General features: G+C 49.2%; 1 protein-coding gene across 1 annotated transcript in view; it reads left to right on the forward strand.

The window, feature by feature from the left end:
• LOC122543269 (bridging integrator 2-like) overlaps positions 1-14,804 on the forward strand; it is an 81,230-nt gene that overhangs the window by 48,593 nt on the left and 17,833 nt on the right. The window contains exons 3-7 of the mRNA XM_043681748.1: positions 3,256-3,310; positions 4,883-4,977; positions 8,252-8,347; positions 11,862-11,969; positions 13,057-13,170. Of these exons, the coding sequence (XP_043537683.1) occupies positions 3,256-3,310; positions 4,883-4,977; positions 8,252-8,347; positions 11,862-11,969; positions 13,057-13,170 (468 nt within the window). The remainder of the gene's footprint in view (positions 1-3,255; positions 3,311-4,882; positions 4,978-8,251; positions 8,348-11,861; positions 11,970-13,056; positions 13,171-14,804) is intronic.

Below are 14,804 nucleotides of genomic sequence, written 5' to 3' on the forward strand. Positions count from 1 at the left end.
CATCCGAGAGTCTCGCCCATGCCCACAGAATCGCTTGTCCGTCCCTCTAACTAGAGAGTCTCCTATAACTAGCGCTCTCCACCTCTTCCCTCTTTCCCTTCTGAGCCTTAGAGCCGGACCTTGTGCCAGAGACCCGGTCATTGCAGCTTACCCCTGCTAGGCCGTTTTCCCCCCACCCCCCAACAGTATCCAAAGCGGTATACTTATTGTTTAGGGGAACGACCACAGGGGATCCCTGCATTGCCTGCTTCCTCCCCTTCCCACCTCTAACTGTTACCCAGCTACCTCTGTTCTCTGGCGTAGCTATGTCCCTGTAGCTTCTATCTATCACCTTCTCAGCCTCTCGAATAATCCTCAGTTCATCCAACTCCAGTTCCAGTTCCCTAACTCGTTCTGTGAGGAGCAGGATCTGACTGCATTTCCTGCAGATGAAGTCGGCAGGAGTATCGGTGGTCACCCCTACCTCGAACATCCTGCAGGAGGAACATTCCACTGTCTGCGCTGCCATAACTCTGCACTTCGTCTCCAAAGCAAGAACACTGAGTAGCTTACCTGTGAACTTTAAAGTTAGGTTAGAGGAGGAGGATGGGAGGGAGGCCCTACTGTGGAGGGCCTGGGGTCTAGAACACACCCACTCAAATATCAATCACTTACCTTCCCGACCAGCTCTGCGCTCCAACCTCACTTCCGCCCAGCTCGCGCCGCTCTCTGCTGAGAGCGCCATCTCACCTAAGCCTTTTCTGGTCCTGTACCCTTCAATACATTCCTCCCACCCCCAGCTTCCTTTCATCCAAGGAGAACAACTTCAGATTTTTCAACTTGTATCTGGAACACCCCTTTCTTAAACCACTCTGGTAAATCTTCAATACTTCCTCCAGGTCAATTATGTCTTTCCGAGCAGTCGGGGTCCAGAGTGTACCATCAATCACCTCATCCACACACAATTTTTCCTATTTATTGGCAACAGTTATTTTAATTCACCAACTCAGGTATGTAATGACACATCTCCATGGCTGAGATAGGACTTGAACCCAGGTCTTCTGGTCCGGAGGTTAAGACACTACCACTGTGCCACAAGTGCTGTCCCCCAGTTTCGTGTGCTGAAAGGCGACCAAAATCCACCATCTGTTTCTCTTGCCAAAAATATTAAGAAGCCTCAACATCATTTGGCGTTGACCGCCGTCATACTCTGCCAGTTGTGCCAAGTTGAGATGCCATGCAAGCCTCCAGAGTTTGGAGATGAGATTCCAACTTGGTGCTGCACTGTGCCAATTTGGCCTGGTCAAGAATCCTTTGCCATGGGAGATATGGAGGCAGGTGTTTCATGTATAGGCAATGAATGGGTTGGACTTGGACTGCACTCTCCAATGCAGTCTTAGACCACTCCTCTACTCTCTTAAAATGCAAGTCACTGTCCCGCCACTCTGTAAAATTGAAGTAAAGCTTCCTCTACACTGTCCCCCCCATCAAACACTCCCAGGACAGAGGCAGCACAGGGTCAGATACAGAGTAAAGCTGCCCCCACCGCCATCAAACACTCCCAGGACAGGGACAGCACAGGGTCAGATACAGAGTAAAGCATCCTCTACACTGTCCCCCCATCAAACACTCCCAGGACAGGGACAGCACGGGGTTAGATACAGAGTAAAGCTTTCTCTACACTGTACCCCATCAAACACACTCAGGACAGGGACAGCATGGGGTTAGATACAGAGAAAAGCTCTCTCGACACCATCCCTTCATCAAACACTCCCAGGATCAGGGGCAGATTGGGGTGACACACAGTGTAAAGCTCCCTCTATTCTGTCCACATCAAACACTCCCAGGACAGAGGCAGCACAGGGTCAGATACAGAGTAAAGCTCCCTCTATACTGTCCCCCTATCAAACACTCCCAGGACAGGGACAGCACAGGGTTAGATACAGAGTAAAGCTCCCTCTACACTGTCCCCCCATCAAACACTCCCAGGACAGGGACAGCATGGGGTTAGATACAGAGTAAAGTTCCCTCTACACTGTCCCCCCCATCAAACTCTCCCAGGACAGAGGCACCACGGGGTTAGATACAGAGTAAAGCTCCCTCCACACTGCCCCCCCCCAATCAATCACTCCCAGGACAGGGATAGCACGGGGTCAGATACAGAGTAAAGCTCCCTCTACACTGTCCCCCATCAAACACTCCCAGGACAGGATCAGCATGGGGTTAGATACAGAGTAAAACATCCTCTACACTGCCCCCCGATCAAACATTCCCAGGACAGGGACAACACGGGGTTAGATACAGAGTAAAGCTCTCTCGACACCATCCCTTCATCAAACACTCCCAGGATCAGGGGCAGATTGGGGTGACACACAGTGTAAAGCTCCCTCTATTCTGTCCACATCAAACACTGCCAGGACAGGGACAGAACAGGGTCAGAATAAGAGTAAAGCTTCCTCTACACTGTCCCCCCATCAAACACTCCCAGGACAGGGACAGCATGGGGTTAGATACAGAGTAAAGCTCCCTCCACACTGCCCCCCCCCCCCCATCAATCACTCCCAGGACAGGGATAGCACGGGGTTAGATACAGAGTAAAGCATCCTCTACACTGTCTCCCATCAAACACGCCCAGGACAGGGACAGCACGGGGTTGGATATAGAGTAAAGCTCTCTCGACACTGCCCCCCGATCAAACACTCCCAGGACAGGGGCAGCATGGGGTTAGATACAGAGTAAAGTTCTCTCTACACTGTCCCCCATCAAACACTCCCAGGACAGGGGCAGCATGTGGTTAGATTAGATTACTTACAGTGTGGAAACAGGCCCTTCGGCCCAACAAGTCAACACCGACCCGCCGAAGCGCAACCCACCCATACCCCTACATTTACCCCTTTAACCTAACACTATGGGCAATTTAGCATGGCCAATTCACCTGACCCTGCACATCTTTGAACTGTGGGAGGAAACCGGAGCACCCGGAGGAAACCCACGCAGACACGGGGAGAATGTGCAAACTCCACACAGTCAGTCGCCTGAGTCGGGAATTGAACCCGGGTCTCTGGCGCTGTGAGGCAGCAGTGCTAACCACTGTGCCACCGTGCCGTCCACAAATAGGTACAGTGTACCTGTGTACTGGGGATAAGGTGGCTGCACCAAAGGTGGGGATTTTGTTTTCACCAGAGGAGCAGGAGTCTCCACCAGTGATGCAATGCTGTGTGCCAGAGGAGAGGACAGCTGTAAAACGTGAAGCTGAACTTTGTGTTTTTATTGTAGGCTGATGGGAGCAAGCTGCAAAAGGACCTGAAAGCCTATCTAAATGCTGTGAGAGGTATGGAATGTCCCTTAGCTTTCTGATGATTCTCTTTATTCCCAATCACTCATTTAATCCTCCCTGTCTTTGAAAATTACTCTTCCCCACCATCTTATGAGCCTTATATTGGCATGTTCTCTTCTCATTGTTCAGGCTAACAGTTGATTGATGGGCGCATCCGGGGAAGTAGTGATACTGATCTCTGGGTCGCTGTCTATCTGTGTTCGCCCAGCTTCAGGCTCTGCTGTGATGCCCTGCAGAGTCAAATATCTTGCTGAACGGACTCCATAATGTCTGTCTTGTTGTATACACTAAAGCCAGTTCCTTGTGCTTGCCAGGCAGTGGGTGATGCTGTACCATCTCGTGTACAGGCCCAGAACACTGAAAAATCCTGCCCATAAAAATGGCAGACTGAGTAAATTGCTTGGAAGCAACCAATATTGACAGCAGGGATCTCAATACTTGGCTTTCAGACACATGTGAACTGATAATCTCCATATGTAAACCCAGATTTTGGGTACCCACCTGATATTGGACTGGAACAAGGGGGGAGATAGAGGGGGAGCTTCACACCTAAATCCAGTTGTTTCTTCCACTCAGAATCTACACCTGTCTCCCGACAGGAGTCATTGGAGAGGAATGAGACCCGCGTTTCCCCTGCTTCCCTTGTTTTCTCTCCGTTAAGGTCAATGTTTGTCCCAACACTCACTATGGCTCCCAGTACTTAAGAATCTGTACCTAGGTACCTTTGTATCAAAATGGTGCAATGTAGACACTTTTCACTGTACTCATTGAGACAATGAAGATAATTCTAATTCTAATTCTAATTTGAATTTGAACTTGAATTTGATTTCTAATTGAAATTCAAATTCAGTAGCCCGCTCAGGATTGACCCTGGTTCCTTGCCTGTTTCAGTCCCTCAGGGGATGTTGAACTTGTTAGAAAGCTTCACAAAGACCACCTGGTTGTCAGGCTGCATCAGTGTAAAGAAACTTGACACCATCCAGGACAAAGCAGCCGCTTGATTGGCCCCACATCCACAAACATCCACTCCCTCCCCCCACCGACGCTCAGTAGCAGCAGTGTGTACCATCTACAAGATGCCCTGCAGAAATTCACCAAAGATCCTCAGACAGCACCTTCCAAACCCACGACCACTTCCATCTAGAAGGACAAGGGCAGCAGATACATGGGAACACCACCCCCTGCAAGTTCCCCTCGGAGCCCCTCACCATCCTGACTTGGAAATATATCGCCGTTCCTTCAGTGTCACTGGGTCAAAATCCTGGAATTCCCTCCCTCAGGGCATTGTGGGCCAACACACGGACAGCAGCAGTTCAAGATGGCAGTTCACCCCCACCTTCTCAAGGGGCAACTAGGGATGGGGCAATAAATGCTAGGCCCAGTCTGTGACAAAATAAAAGAATCCTGTTGGGTTTAACCTTGCAGTGAAATGAAAGTGCACACCCAGTAGAGTGCCATTAGCCACCCACAGGCCTGGCCTCCCCGCTCCTCAGACTTACTTTTCCTTTCATGACATTACCTGGTCTGGACAGAACTGAGCAGCCTCTGATTCTCCACTTTTCCCAGCGATGCACGACACATCGAAGAGACTCTGCCTTACCCTGCAGGAGATATATGAGCCCGACTGGGATGGCAAGGATGAGCTGCTCCCCATCGTAGAGGTGAGTGAGATCTCCTGTGTTGGCCGACACTCTCTCTTTCAGCCTCTGCACGTCGTTGCCGGGACCTAACAGTGGGTGTTGGCTCCTCCGTTTGGAAACACATCAACGACCAGTGCTGACTCAGAGAGGCAGTTCAGCAAGAATGCCACTTGAATAAGCTTTTAAATTCGTGTTAGGAGGAAGAGTAGGGAGCTTATGGTGGAGCTGTGTACCACATTAGTGAGACCTCAGCTGGGGTACTGTGTGTAATTCTGGTCCCCACTCTATAGGAAGAATGTGATTACACTGGAGGGAGTGCAGAGGAGATTCACCAGGATGTTGCCTGGGATGGAGCATTTCAGCGCTGGAGAGAGGCTGGATACACTGGAGTTGTTTTCCTTAAAGCAGAGAAGGCTGAGTGAGGGTCTGATAGAGATGTAGAAAGTTCTGAAGGGAAGAGACAGGGTGGATAGAGAGAAACCTTTCCCCTTAACAGGGGGGTCGATAATTAGGGAGCACAGTTTTAAAGTGAGGAGCAGATGGTTTCGAGGGGGATTTGAAGAAACAGTGTTTCACCCAGAGGGTGGTGAGAATCTGGAACTCACTGCCTGAAGGGGCAGTGCAGACAGAAACCCTCAGCACATTTCAGAACCATTTAGATGAGCACTTGAAACGCCATAGCATACAAACCTACAGGTCACATGCTGGAAAACAGGATTAGAATAGATTGATGACTGGCATGAAAGCAATGGACCGAAGGGCCTTATTTCTGTGTTGTCAGATGCTCTCTGAGTCTGCTCAGTGATTCCGTCCACAAGATGGTGAGAGGACAGAGCACCATTTCACAAATCCTGAGGTGGTGGGACTGAGGTCTGGCAGGTCTGACGCTGTGCTCACACGTGCTTTTCCAAGGCCAGGAGAAATGGAGGGGCCGACTTCTTCTGCTGGTTTCCCTTCCCCCCCCACCTTGACCTCAGACTTTGTCCATGAGCCAGGCGGTTGCTGCAACACTCAATCTACCTTGTCTCGCCCTCCGCCCACGACCCTCTGGGTTTTGCCCTTGGATATTGAGGCCAAGGATTCCAGGATGATGTGGGAGGGGTTTGTCAGCTCTATCAGGTTGTCACAGTGACTAAACTTGTCAGGAAGCGGAGACGAGAGACGGGGTGAGACGGAGTGCCCTCACTGGTGGTATTCCTGAGCTCCGGGTGGAAACGCAAGGGGGGGATATCTGTGTTCCCGGTCCGACCTACATGTGACTCCAGACTCAAAGCAACATGGCTGCCTCTGGGAAATTAGGGATGGGCAAAATTGCTGGCCTAGCCTGGATCCTGTGAATGAATAAACTAAAACATAAATTATTGCTGCTTTTGATGGCTTGACTGTTAAACAAGCAGCAATTTGACCACTCGGAGATGTTCTATCCCTGAGCAGTAACAGCAAGGTTAAAGTTGGGCCCTTAAAGTTCCTTCAGGTCTTTAAATCCTGTTGGCAGAACAGTCCCAGTTGAACGTCTGGGATTGAGCTATGTGTTGTTCTGAAGGGACCAACTGTGGTAATTATGATGGAGTCAGAATCATTACATGCATGGGAGCAGGACAAAGAAACAGCAACATAGAGTCACAGAGATGTACGGCATGGAAACAAACCCTTCAGTCCAACTTGCTGACTAGATATCCTAAACTGATCTAGTTCCGTTTGTCAGCACTTGGCCAATATCCCTCTAAACCTTTCTTCATTTAAGCGACTCTTGGATTGACACATAGATGGTAGTACAATGCAGAGTATGTAGATTAGTCTGATCTTAGAGTAGGATAGAAGGCTGGCACAACATCGAGTCCCAAAGGGCCTGTACAGTGCTATACTGTTCTATGTTCTACATTCTTCATGTACCCATCCAGACGCCTTTTAAATGTTGCAATTGTACCAGCCTCCACCACATCCTCTGGCAGCTCATTCCATACACGTACCACCCTCTGTGTGAAAATGTTGCCCTTTAGGTCCCTTTTAAATCTTTCCCCTCTCACCTCAAACCTAAGCACTCTAGTTTTGGACTCCCCTACCCTGTAGAAAAGACCTTGTCTATCTACTCTACCCACGCCCCTCATGATTTTATAAACCTCAATAATGTCACCCCTCAGCCTCTGATGCTACAGGGAAAACAGCCCCAGCCTATTCAGCCTCTCCCTTTAGCTCAAACCCTCCAACCCTAGCAACATCCTTGTAAGTGTTTTCTGAACCCTTTCAAGTTTCACAACATCTTTCTGATAGGAAGGAGACCAGAATTGAGTGCGGTATTCTAAAAGTGGCCTAACTAATGTCCTGTACAGTAGCACAGTGGCTTAGTGGCTAGCACTGCTGCCTCACAGCACAGGGACCCAGGTTTGATTCCAGCCTCAGGCAGGTCTGTGTGGAGTTTGCACATTCTGTACGGGTTTCCTCTGGGTGTTCCAGTTTCTTCCTGGAGTCAAAAGATGTGCAAGTTAAGGGGATTGGCTGTGATAAATTGCCCATAGTGTCCAGGGATGTGCAGGCTCAGTGGGTTCACCATGGGAAATGCAGGGTTTTGGGGTGACATTATCTTTGAATTTGAATTGAATTTGTTGTCACGTGTACTGAGGCACAGTGAAAAGCCTTGTCTTGCGAGCAATACAGGCAGATCACAGAGTTAAGTAGCATAGATAAGTAAATAATAGGTAAACAGCGGCAAAAACAAAAATACAAGCGAATGCTAAGAGTTTGTGAGTCCATTCAGTATTCGAACAACCGTAGGATAGAAACTGTTATGAAACCGGCTGGTGCATGTGTTCAGGCTTCTGTACCTTCTCCCTGATGGTAGAGGCTGTAGAAAAAACATTGTCAGGGTGGGATGGATCTTTGAGAACGTTGGCGGCCTTTCCTTGATAGAGGGCCTGGTAGATGGATTCTATAGATGGGAGGTTGGTCTTTGTGATTGTCCGGGCCGAGTTCACCTGTGGATGACCACTCCCAGGAGCTTGACACTCTCCATTCGTTCCACCTCTGTGCTGTTAATGTGTAGTGGGGGGGGGCATGAGTAACATTGCGGCGAAAGTCAATAATGAGTTCCTTGGTTTGGAGGGTTAGTGTGGGCTGAATGGCCTGCTTCCACACTGCAAGGGTTCTATGACTGAACCAACTCCTGTTCTCAATTAATTAACCAATGAGCATCTTTGAGATTCAAGCGCAAAGCACAAACGTACATCAAGATCAACAAAGCAACACAACAGCATCTGTTGTGCCAACTGTAGCTTTTACGAGACTTTTGTAATTTCAGAATAATGACCTGCTGTGGGCGGACTATGAAGAGAAACTATCAGATCAGGCCCTGAGGACATTGGAGACCTACCTGAGCCAGTTCCCAGCATTTAAGGTGAGTCACAAGAGAGGACAGAAATATGTTCACACTTACTTCTTTTGACAAAGTTGATCAGCCAATAAACGTTGTGTCGTAGGGCTGGTATCTCCACCAGTGAAAGCATTGAGAACCAGCGGTCATAGTGAACGAAACAAAAGCATTTCAATCCTTATTGAGAGTAACTGACCTTGGGGATTCATAAGACTATGAGATGGAGGAGCAGCAGGAGGCTATTCAGTCCATCGAGTCTGCTCCGCCATTCAATGAGGTCATGGTTGACCTGATACTCCCCCCAACTAGGAGAAAGTGAGGACTGCAGATGCTGGATGCTGTGTTTTTCCAGCACCACACTTCTCAACTCTGATACCCCCCAACTCCCCTTTCTTGCCTTTTCCCCAATGCCCCTCAATTCCCCTTCCTGATTAAAAATTCCTCTGCCTTGAATATACTCACTGACCCAGCCCCGACAGCCCTCTGTGGGAAAGAATTCCACAGACTCACTCCCCTCTGAGAGAGGAAATTCCTCCTCATCTCTGTCTGCACTGGGGGACCTCTTATTCTGAGATTGTACCCTCTGTTTCCCATTGTGAGAGAGTCTAGGACCAACCTCTCCACATCCTCCCTGTCAAGTCCCCCAGGGAATCTTAGATGTTTCAATAAGGTCACCTCTCCTCCTTCTAAACCCCAATGAGTCCAGGCCCAACCTCCTCAACCTCTCCTCATGGGACAGTCCCTCCATACCCGGGATCAGCCGAGAGGACCTTCTCTGGGCTGCCTCCAATGTCAGTCTGTCTTTCCTCAGATAAAGGGACCCAAACCTGTTCACAGTATCCCAGCTGTAGTCTGACTGGTGTCTTATATAGATTTAGCAAATCCTCCCTATTTTTATACTCCATTCCCTTTGGAATAAAGAGCAACATTCCCTTGGCCTTCCTAGGTCGGAGAGGAGGGTGGAGCGGATACGTGGGAAGGATGATGGACAGGTGGGACAGGTCACGAGGATGGTGCTGAGCTGGAAGGTTGGAACTGGGGTAAGGCGGGGGAAGGGGAAATGAGGGAATTGGTGAATTCCACATTGATGCCCTGGGATTGAAGGGTCCTGAGGCGGAAGATGAGGCGTTCTCCCTCCAGACGTCGGGTGGTGAGGGAGCGGCGATGGAGGAGGCCCAGGACCTGCATGTCCTCGGCAGAGTGGGAGAGGGAGTTGAAATGTTTGGCCACGGGGTGGTGGGGTTGATTGGTGCGGGTGTCCCAGAGAGGTTATCTGAAGCGCTCTGCGAGAGGGCGCCCAGTCTCCCCAATGTAGAGGAGACCACATCGGGCCGATAGTTGTATTTGCCACCTTTGGTTTTGAAGATTACACTGGCAGTTTGTAGTCCTCTGGAACTTTTCCAGAATGTAAGAATTCCTGGCAGATTACAACCAGTGCACCCGCTATCTCTGTAGTTACTGCCTTTAGCATCCTAGGATGTCCCCCATCAAGTCCATGGGAATAATCTCTCTTTAGTTATGCAGTCATAAAGATGTACAACATAGAAACAGAGCCTTCAGTCCAACTTGTTCATGCCGACTTGATATCCTCACCTAATCGAGTCCCATTTGCCAGTACTTGGCCCATATCTCTCTAAACCCTTCTTGTTCATATATCCAGATGCCTTTTAAATGCTGTAATTGTACCAGCCTCCACCACTTCCTCTGGCAGTTCATTCCATACATGCACCACCCTCTGTGTGAAAAAGTTGCTCCTTAGGTCTCTTTTGAAATCTTTCCCCTCTCACCCTAAACCTATACCCTCTAGTGTTGGACTCCCCTACCCTGGGAAAAAAAGACCCTTGACATTCACCTTATCTATGCCCCTCATGATTTCATAAACCTCTTCAACCTCCTACACTCCAGTATACCAGCCTTACCAGTCTATTTTTAAATCTCAAGCCCTCCACTCCCTAAACATCCAGGTAAAACTTATCTCAACCTTCTCCAGATTAATTAATCCTCCAGAAAACTCCAAAGAGTCCACCCCCACCACCTCCCCTACTGGTCTCTGACTGAAGAAACCCCTCATTCTCTCATTCCAAAATGGCCGCCCCCTTATCCTGAGATTGTGTGTCCCCTGGTTCTCGATCCCTCAGCCAAGTGGAAACTTGCTTCTTGCTTCTCCCCTGTCAACCCCCAGCCAGACATTTGCAAGCTACAATGATATCACCTCTCGTACTGCCAAATGCTGGAGGGTACAGGCCCAGTCTCCTCCATCTGTCCGTGTGTAGTAATCCCACTGTCCCAGGAATAACCGATGAAGCACTGCTGCATACCCTCCATGTCCTTCCTTCAGCCAGGACTGCCCACAATGTGGCAGCTGGGTGAGATCTTGTACCATCGCAGTAACACATTTTTGCTCAAATCCGCTTGAAATAAAGGCCGATCTATTGTCTTCCTTCCTACTTACTTGCTCCCCTTGCCTGCTCGATTTCAGTGTTTTGAGAACAAAGAGATCCAGGTCTCTTTGAAAACAAGTGCTGTCCAATCTCTCCGTATTTAAGAAACACTCCGCACCTTTGTTGCTCTCTCCAAAGTGGAGCTTATCCTCATTATTTTGCATTCACCATGTTGCTCCCAGCCTGAGGGGAGGCATGATGGCTCAGTGGTTAGCATTGCTTCCTCACAGTGCTAGGGGGGACCCAACCTTAGATGACTGTGTGGAGTTTGCACGTTCTCCCCGTGTCTGTGTTGGTTTTCTCCGGGTGCTCCGGTTTTTCCCACAAACCAAAGATGTGCAGGTTAGGTGAATTGGCCATGGTAAATTGTCCCATAGTGCTCAGGGGTGTGTAAGTTAGTTGCGCTAGTCAGGGGTAAATGTAGAGTAATAGTGTAGGGGACAGGGTCTGGATGGGCTACTCTTTGGAGGTAAAAACAATGACTGCAGATGCTGGAAACCAGATTCTGGATTTGTGGTGCTGGAAGAACACAGCAGTTCAGGCAGCATTCGAGGAGCAGCAAAATCGACATTTCGGGCAAAAGCCCTTCATCAGGAATAAAGGCAGTGAGCCTGAAGCGTAGAGAGATAAGTGAGAGGAGGGTGGGGGTGGGGAGAAAGTAGCATATAGTACAATGGGTGAGTGGGGGAGGGGATGAAGGTGATAGGTCAGGGAGGAGTGGGTGGAGTGGATAGGTGGAAAAGGAGCTAGGCAGGTAGGACAAGTCATGGGGACAGTGCTGAGCTGGAAGTTTAGAACTAGGGTGAGGTGTGGGAAGGGGAAATGAGGAAACTGCTGAAGTCAGTTGGGTCAAATTACCTGTTTCCCCACTGTAGGGATTCCATGATTCGCCTCAAATTTTGTTTGCTCATTAAGCAGCTTGAGGATGTTTATCCTGTGAAGGACGATATACAAATGTAGTTGCAATGCAATAATTCCTTGAGAAACAAACATAACTGCCAGGGTTAATGCACAAGAACCAACTGCAGTTATGTCCCAGGGAGGTTAGTGTGGAGGCCGAGTGAATATTGAACCTGAGCTTGTTCTCGATCCATCAGAAGCGCATTGCGAAACGAGGGCGTAAGCTGGTGGACTATGACAGCTGCCGACATCACCTTGAATCTCTGCATAGTGCCAAGAAGAAAGATGAAGCGAAGATCACAAAGGTAACTCGGCGACAGTTTAATCTCAGTGGTCAGCTTTGGCCCTTACATCCTGTCAGATCCTGCCACCCTATCACCGGGACTTGTGGTTGATGAGATTTCTAGACAACGGCGAACACAATGAATGGCCTGATGGGAGGGTTGTTGGAAAGCGGGACCGCTGTCCATGTTTCTTGCCCTACTCTCATCAGGACAGAATCGCAAGAATGCCAGATCCCAAAGGGAACAACAATATATACCTCATGGGAAAAGGGTGCTGATTGGTTTTCAAGTGGACTGCTATTAGTAGAAGCATTGCCATGGAAAATACACCAAGGAGCAGTTAACTGTCAATTTTTTGTTGAATTCAAACTAGTCAAGTTGACTGAATTTAAATCTACAAGATGCACTGCAGCAACTCTTTATAGCTCTGACAACAATGCCTTCCCAATCCTTTATGATTACCATGCAGAAGGATAAGGGCAGCAGATACATGGGAACACCACCCCTTGCAAGTTCCCCTCCAAGCCCCTCACCATCCTGACTTGGAAATACATCGCCGTTCCTTCAGTGTCCCTGGGTCAAAATCCTGGAATTCCCTCCCTCAGGGCATTGTGGACATGGACTGCAGCGATTCAAGATGGCAGCTCACCCCCACCTTCTCAAAGGGGCACAGGCAATAAATGCTGGGCCCTATCCAGTGAATAAGTTGAGAAGACAGGTTGACAGTTAACTGTTCCCTGGTGCGTTTTCCATGGCAACCTCTCGACCAATCTGAGTCTCCTTGCCAACCAATCAGCAACCTATTGGCATGCAGTATCAAAAGTTGTTCTGAGATTGGGTGATTCTTGCGATTCTGTCCTGATGCGAGTAGGACAGAAAGCATTTTTTCAGCACTGCTCAAGATCTGCACAACCAAGAGGATTATAAATCAAACAGAAAATATTCGGGACACTCAAATGCAGGTCAGGCAAACTCTGTGGAGAACTCAACAGAGACAGCATTTCAGGGTAAAGGAAGTACTGGAAGATGCTGTGGATGGAGTTTGTTGAGTAATAGATGTGTCTGGGGTGGACAAACGCCGTTACATTCTAGGCTGCTTATCTTTCAGGCAGAAGAGGAGTTTGTCAACGCCCAGAATGAGTTTGAAGAGCTGAATGCTCAACTTCGTGAGGAGCTCCCTGAGCTGTGGAACAGGTATGGTCTGCTTTTGGGATCAGGGAGCGTTTGCTCACAAAGAACATCATGAACGGATCACCCTCAGGCAGTGCATGCAGGGGCTGGTTACAGTGGCGTGACCCTGAACTACCCCATAAATCCATTTGCAGAGTTGGAACTCTGAATGGTTGAGGATGGGGAGACATGTAGGGGAAACAAGGCTGTTGAAATGTTGATGTCTGCTCCACGAATGCAATGTTTAACTCCAGCTTTGGTCAGGGCTTGACAGGCTGTACACCAATAGTGGCATGGCCTATTCACTAACCTGCACAACTTTGGATTGTGGGAGGAAACTGGAGCACCCGGTGGAAACCCACGCAGACACGGGGAGAATGTGCAAACTCCACACAGACAGTCACCTGAGGCTGGAATCGAACCTGGGTTGCTGGCACTGTGAGGCAGCAGTGCTAACTACTGAGCCACCATGCCATCCAGCTGGAATTAAGAGTATAATGATGAATGTGAAACTATTGCTGATTGCTGGAAAAACACATCTGGTTCACTAATGTCCTTGAGGGAAGGAAACTGCTATCCTTACCTGGTCTGGCCTAGATGTGACTCCAGACCCACAGCAATGTGGTTGACTCTTAACGACCCTTTGGGGTGGCAACAAATGCTGGCCGAGCCAGTGATGCCCTCATCGTGTTAATGAATTTTTTAAAAATCCAGAGAAGGTCCACTCGGCTGATCCCGGGTATGGAGGGACTGTCCCATGAGGAGAGGTTGAGGAGGTTGGGCCTGGACTCATTGGGGTTTAGATGAATGAGAGGTGACCTTATTGAAACATCCAGGATTCCCTGGGGGACCTGACAGGGGGGATGTGGAGAGGTTGTTTCCCCTTGTGGGAGAGAGTCTAGGACCAGAGGGTACAATCCCAGAATAAGGGGTCACCCATTGCAGACAGAGATGAGGAGGAATTTCCTCTCTCAGAGGGGAGTGAGTCTGTGGAATTCTTTCCCACAGAGGGCTGTCGGGGCTGGGTCAGTGAGTATATTCAAGGCTGAGACCGAGAGATGTTTAATCAGGAAGGGGAATGGAGGGGTGATGGGGAAAAGGCAGGAAAGTGGGCGTGAGAATTGTGTTGATAGTTTACCCACCTCTGAACCAGGAGTTCTGGATTCAAGATCCCCCTTCTCTACAGGTGTGTAGTAACATCTCTGAGCTGCTGATAAGGAAAGTGCCAAAAAAACGCAGCCATGATCTCAATGAATGTGGGAGCAGGCTTGATGGGCTGAATGGCCTACGTCTGCTCTGTCGTTATATGGTCTTAACACCCAAGAAATGCCCTTGTGTGCCTTGGCGCAGTGGCATTGCCTTTGCTACCACCTTGTGAGCAAGCCGAGCTCGAAGCAGTGGTTTGAGATTTCTATTTTCTGGATTAGTGGTGCTGGAAGAGCACAGCAGTTCAGGCAGCATCCAAGGAGCTTCTAAATCGACGTTTCGGGCAAAAGCCCTTCATCAGGAATAAAGGGAGAGAGCCTGAAGCGTGGAGAGATAAGCTAGAGGAGGGTGGGGGTGGGGAGAAAGTAGCATAGAGTACAATGGGTGAGTGGGGGAGGGGATGAAGGTGATAGGTCAGGGAGGAGAGGGTGGAGTGGATAGGTGGAAAAGGAGATAGGCAGGTAGGACAAGTCCGGCCAA

Source organism: Chiloscyllium plagiosum, chromosome 43 (genome assembly GCF_004010195.1).
Source record: "Chiloscyllium plagiosum isolate BGI_BamShark_2017 chromosome 43, ASM401019v2, whole genome shotgun sequence".
NCBI lineage: Eukaryota > Metazoa > Chordata > Chondrichthyes > Orectolobiformes > Hemiscylliidae > Chiloscyllium > Chiloscyllium plagiosum.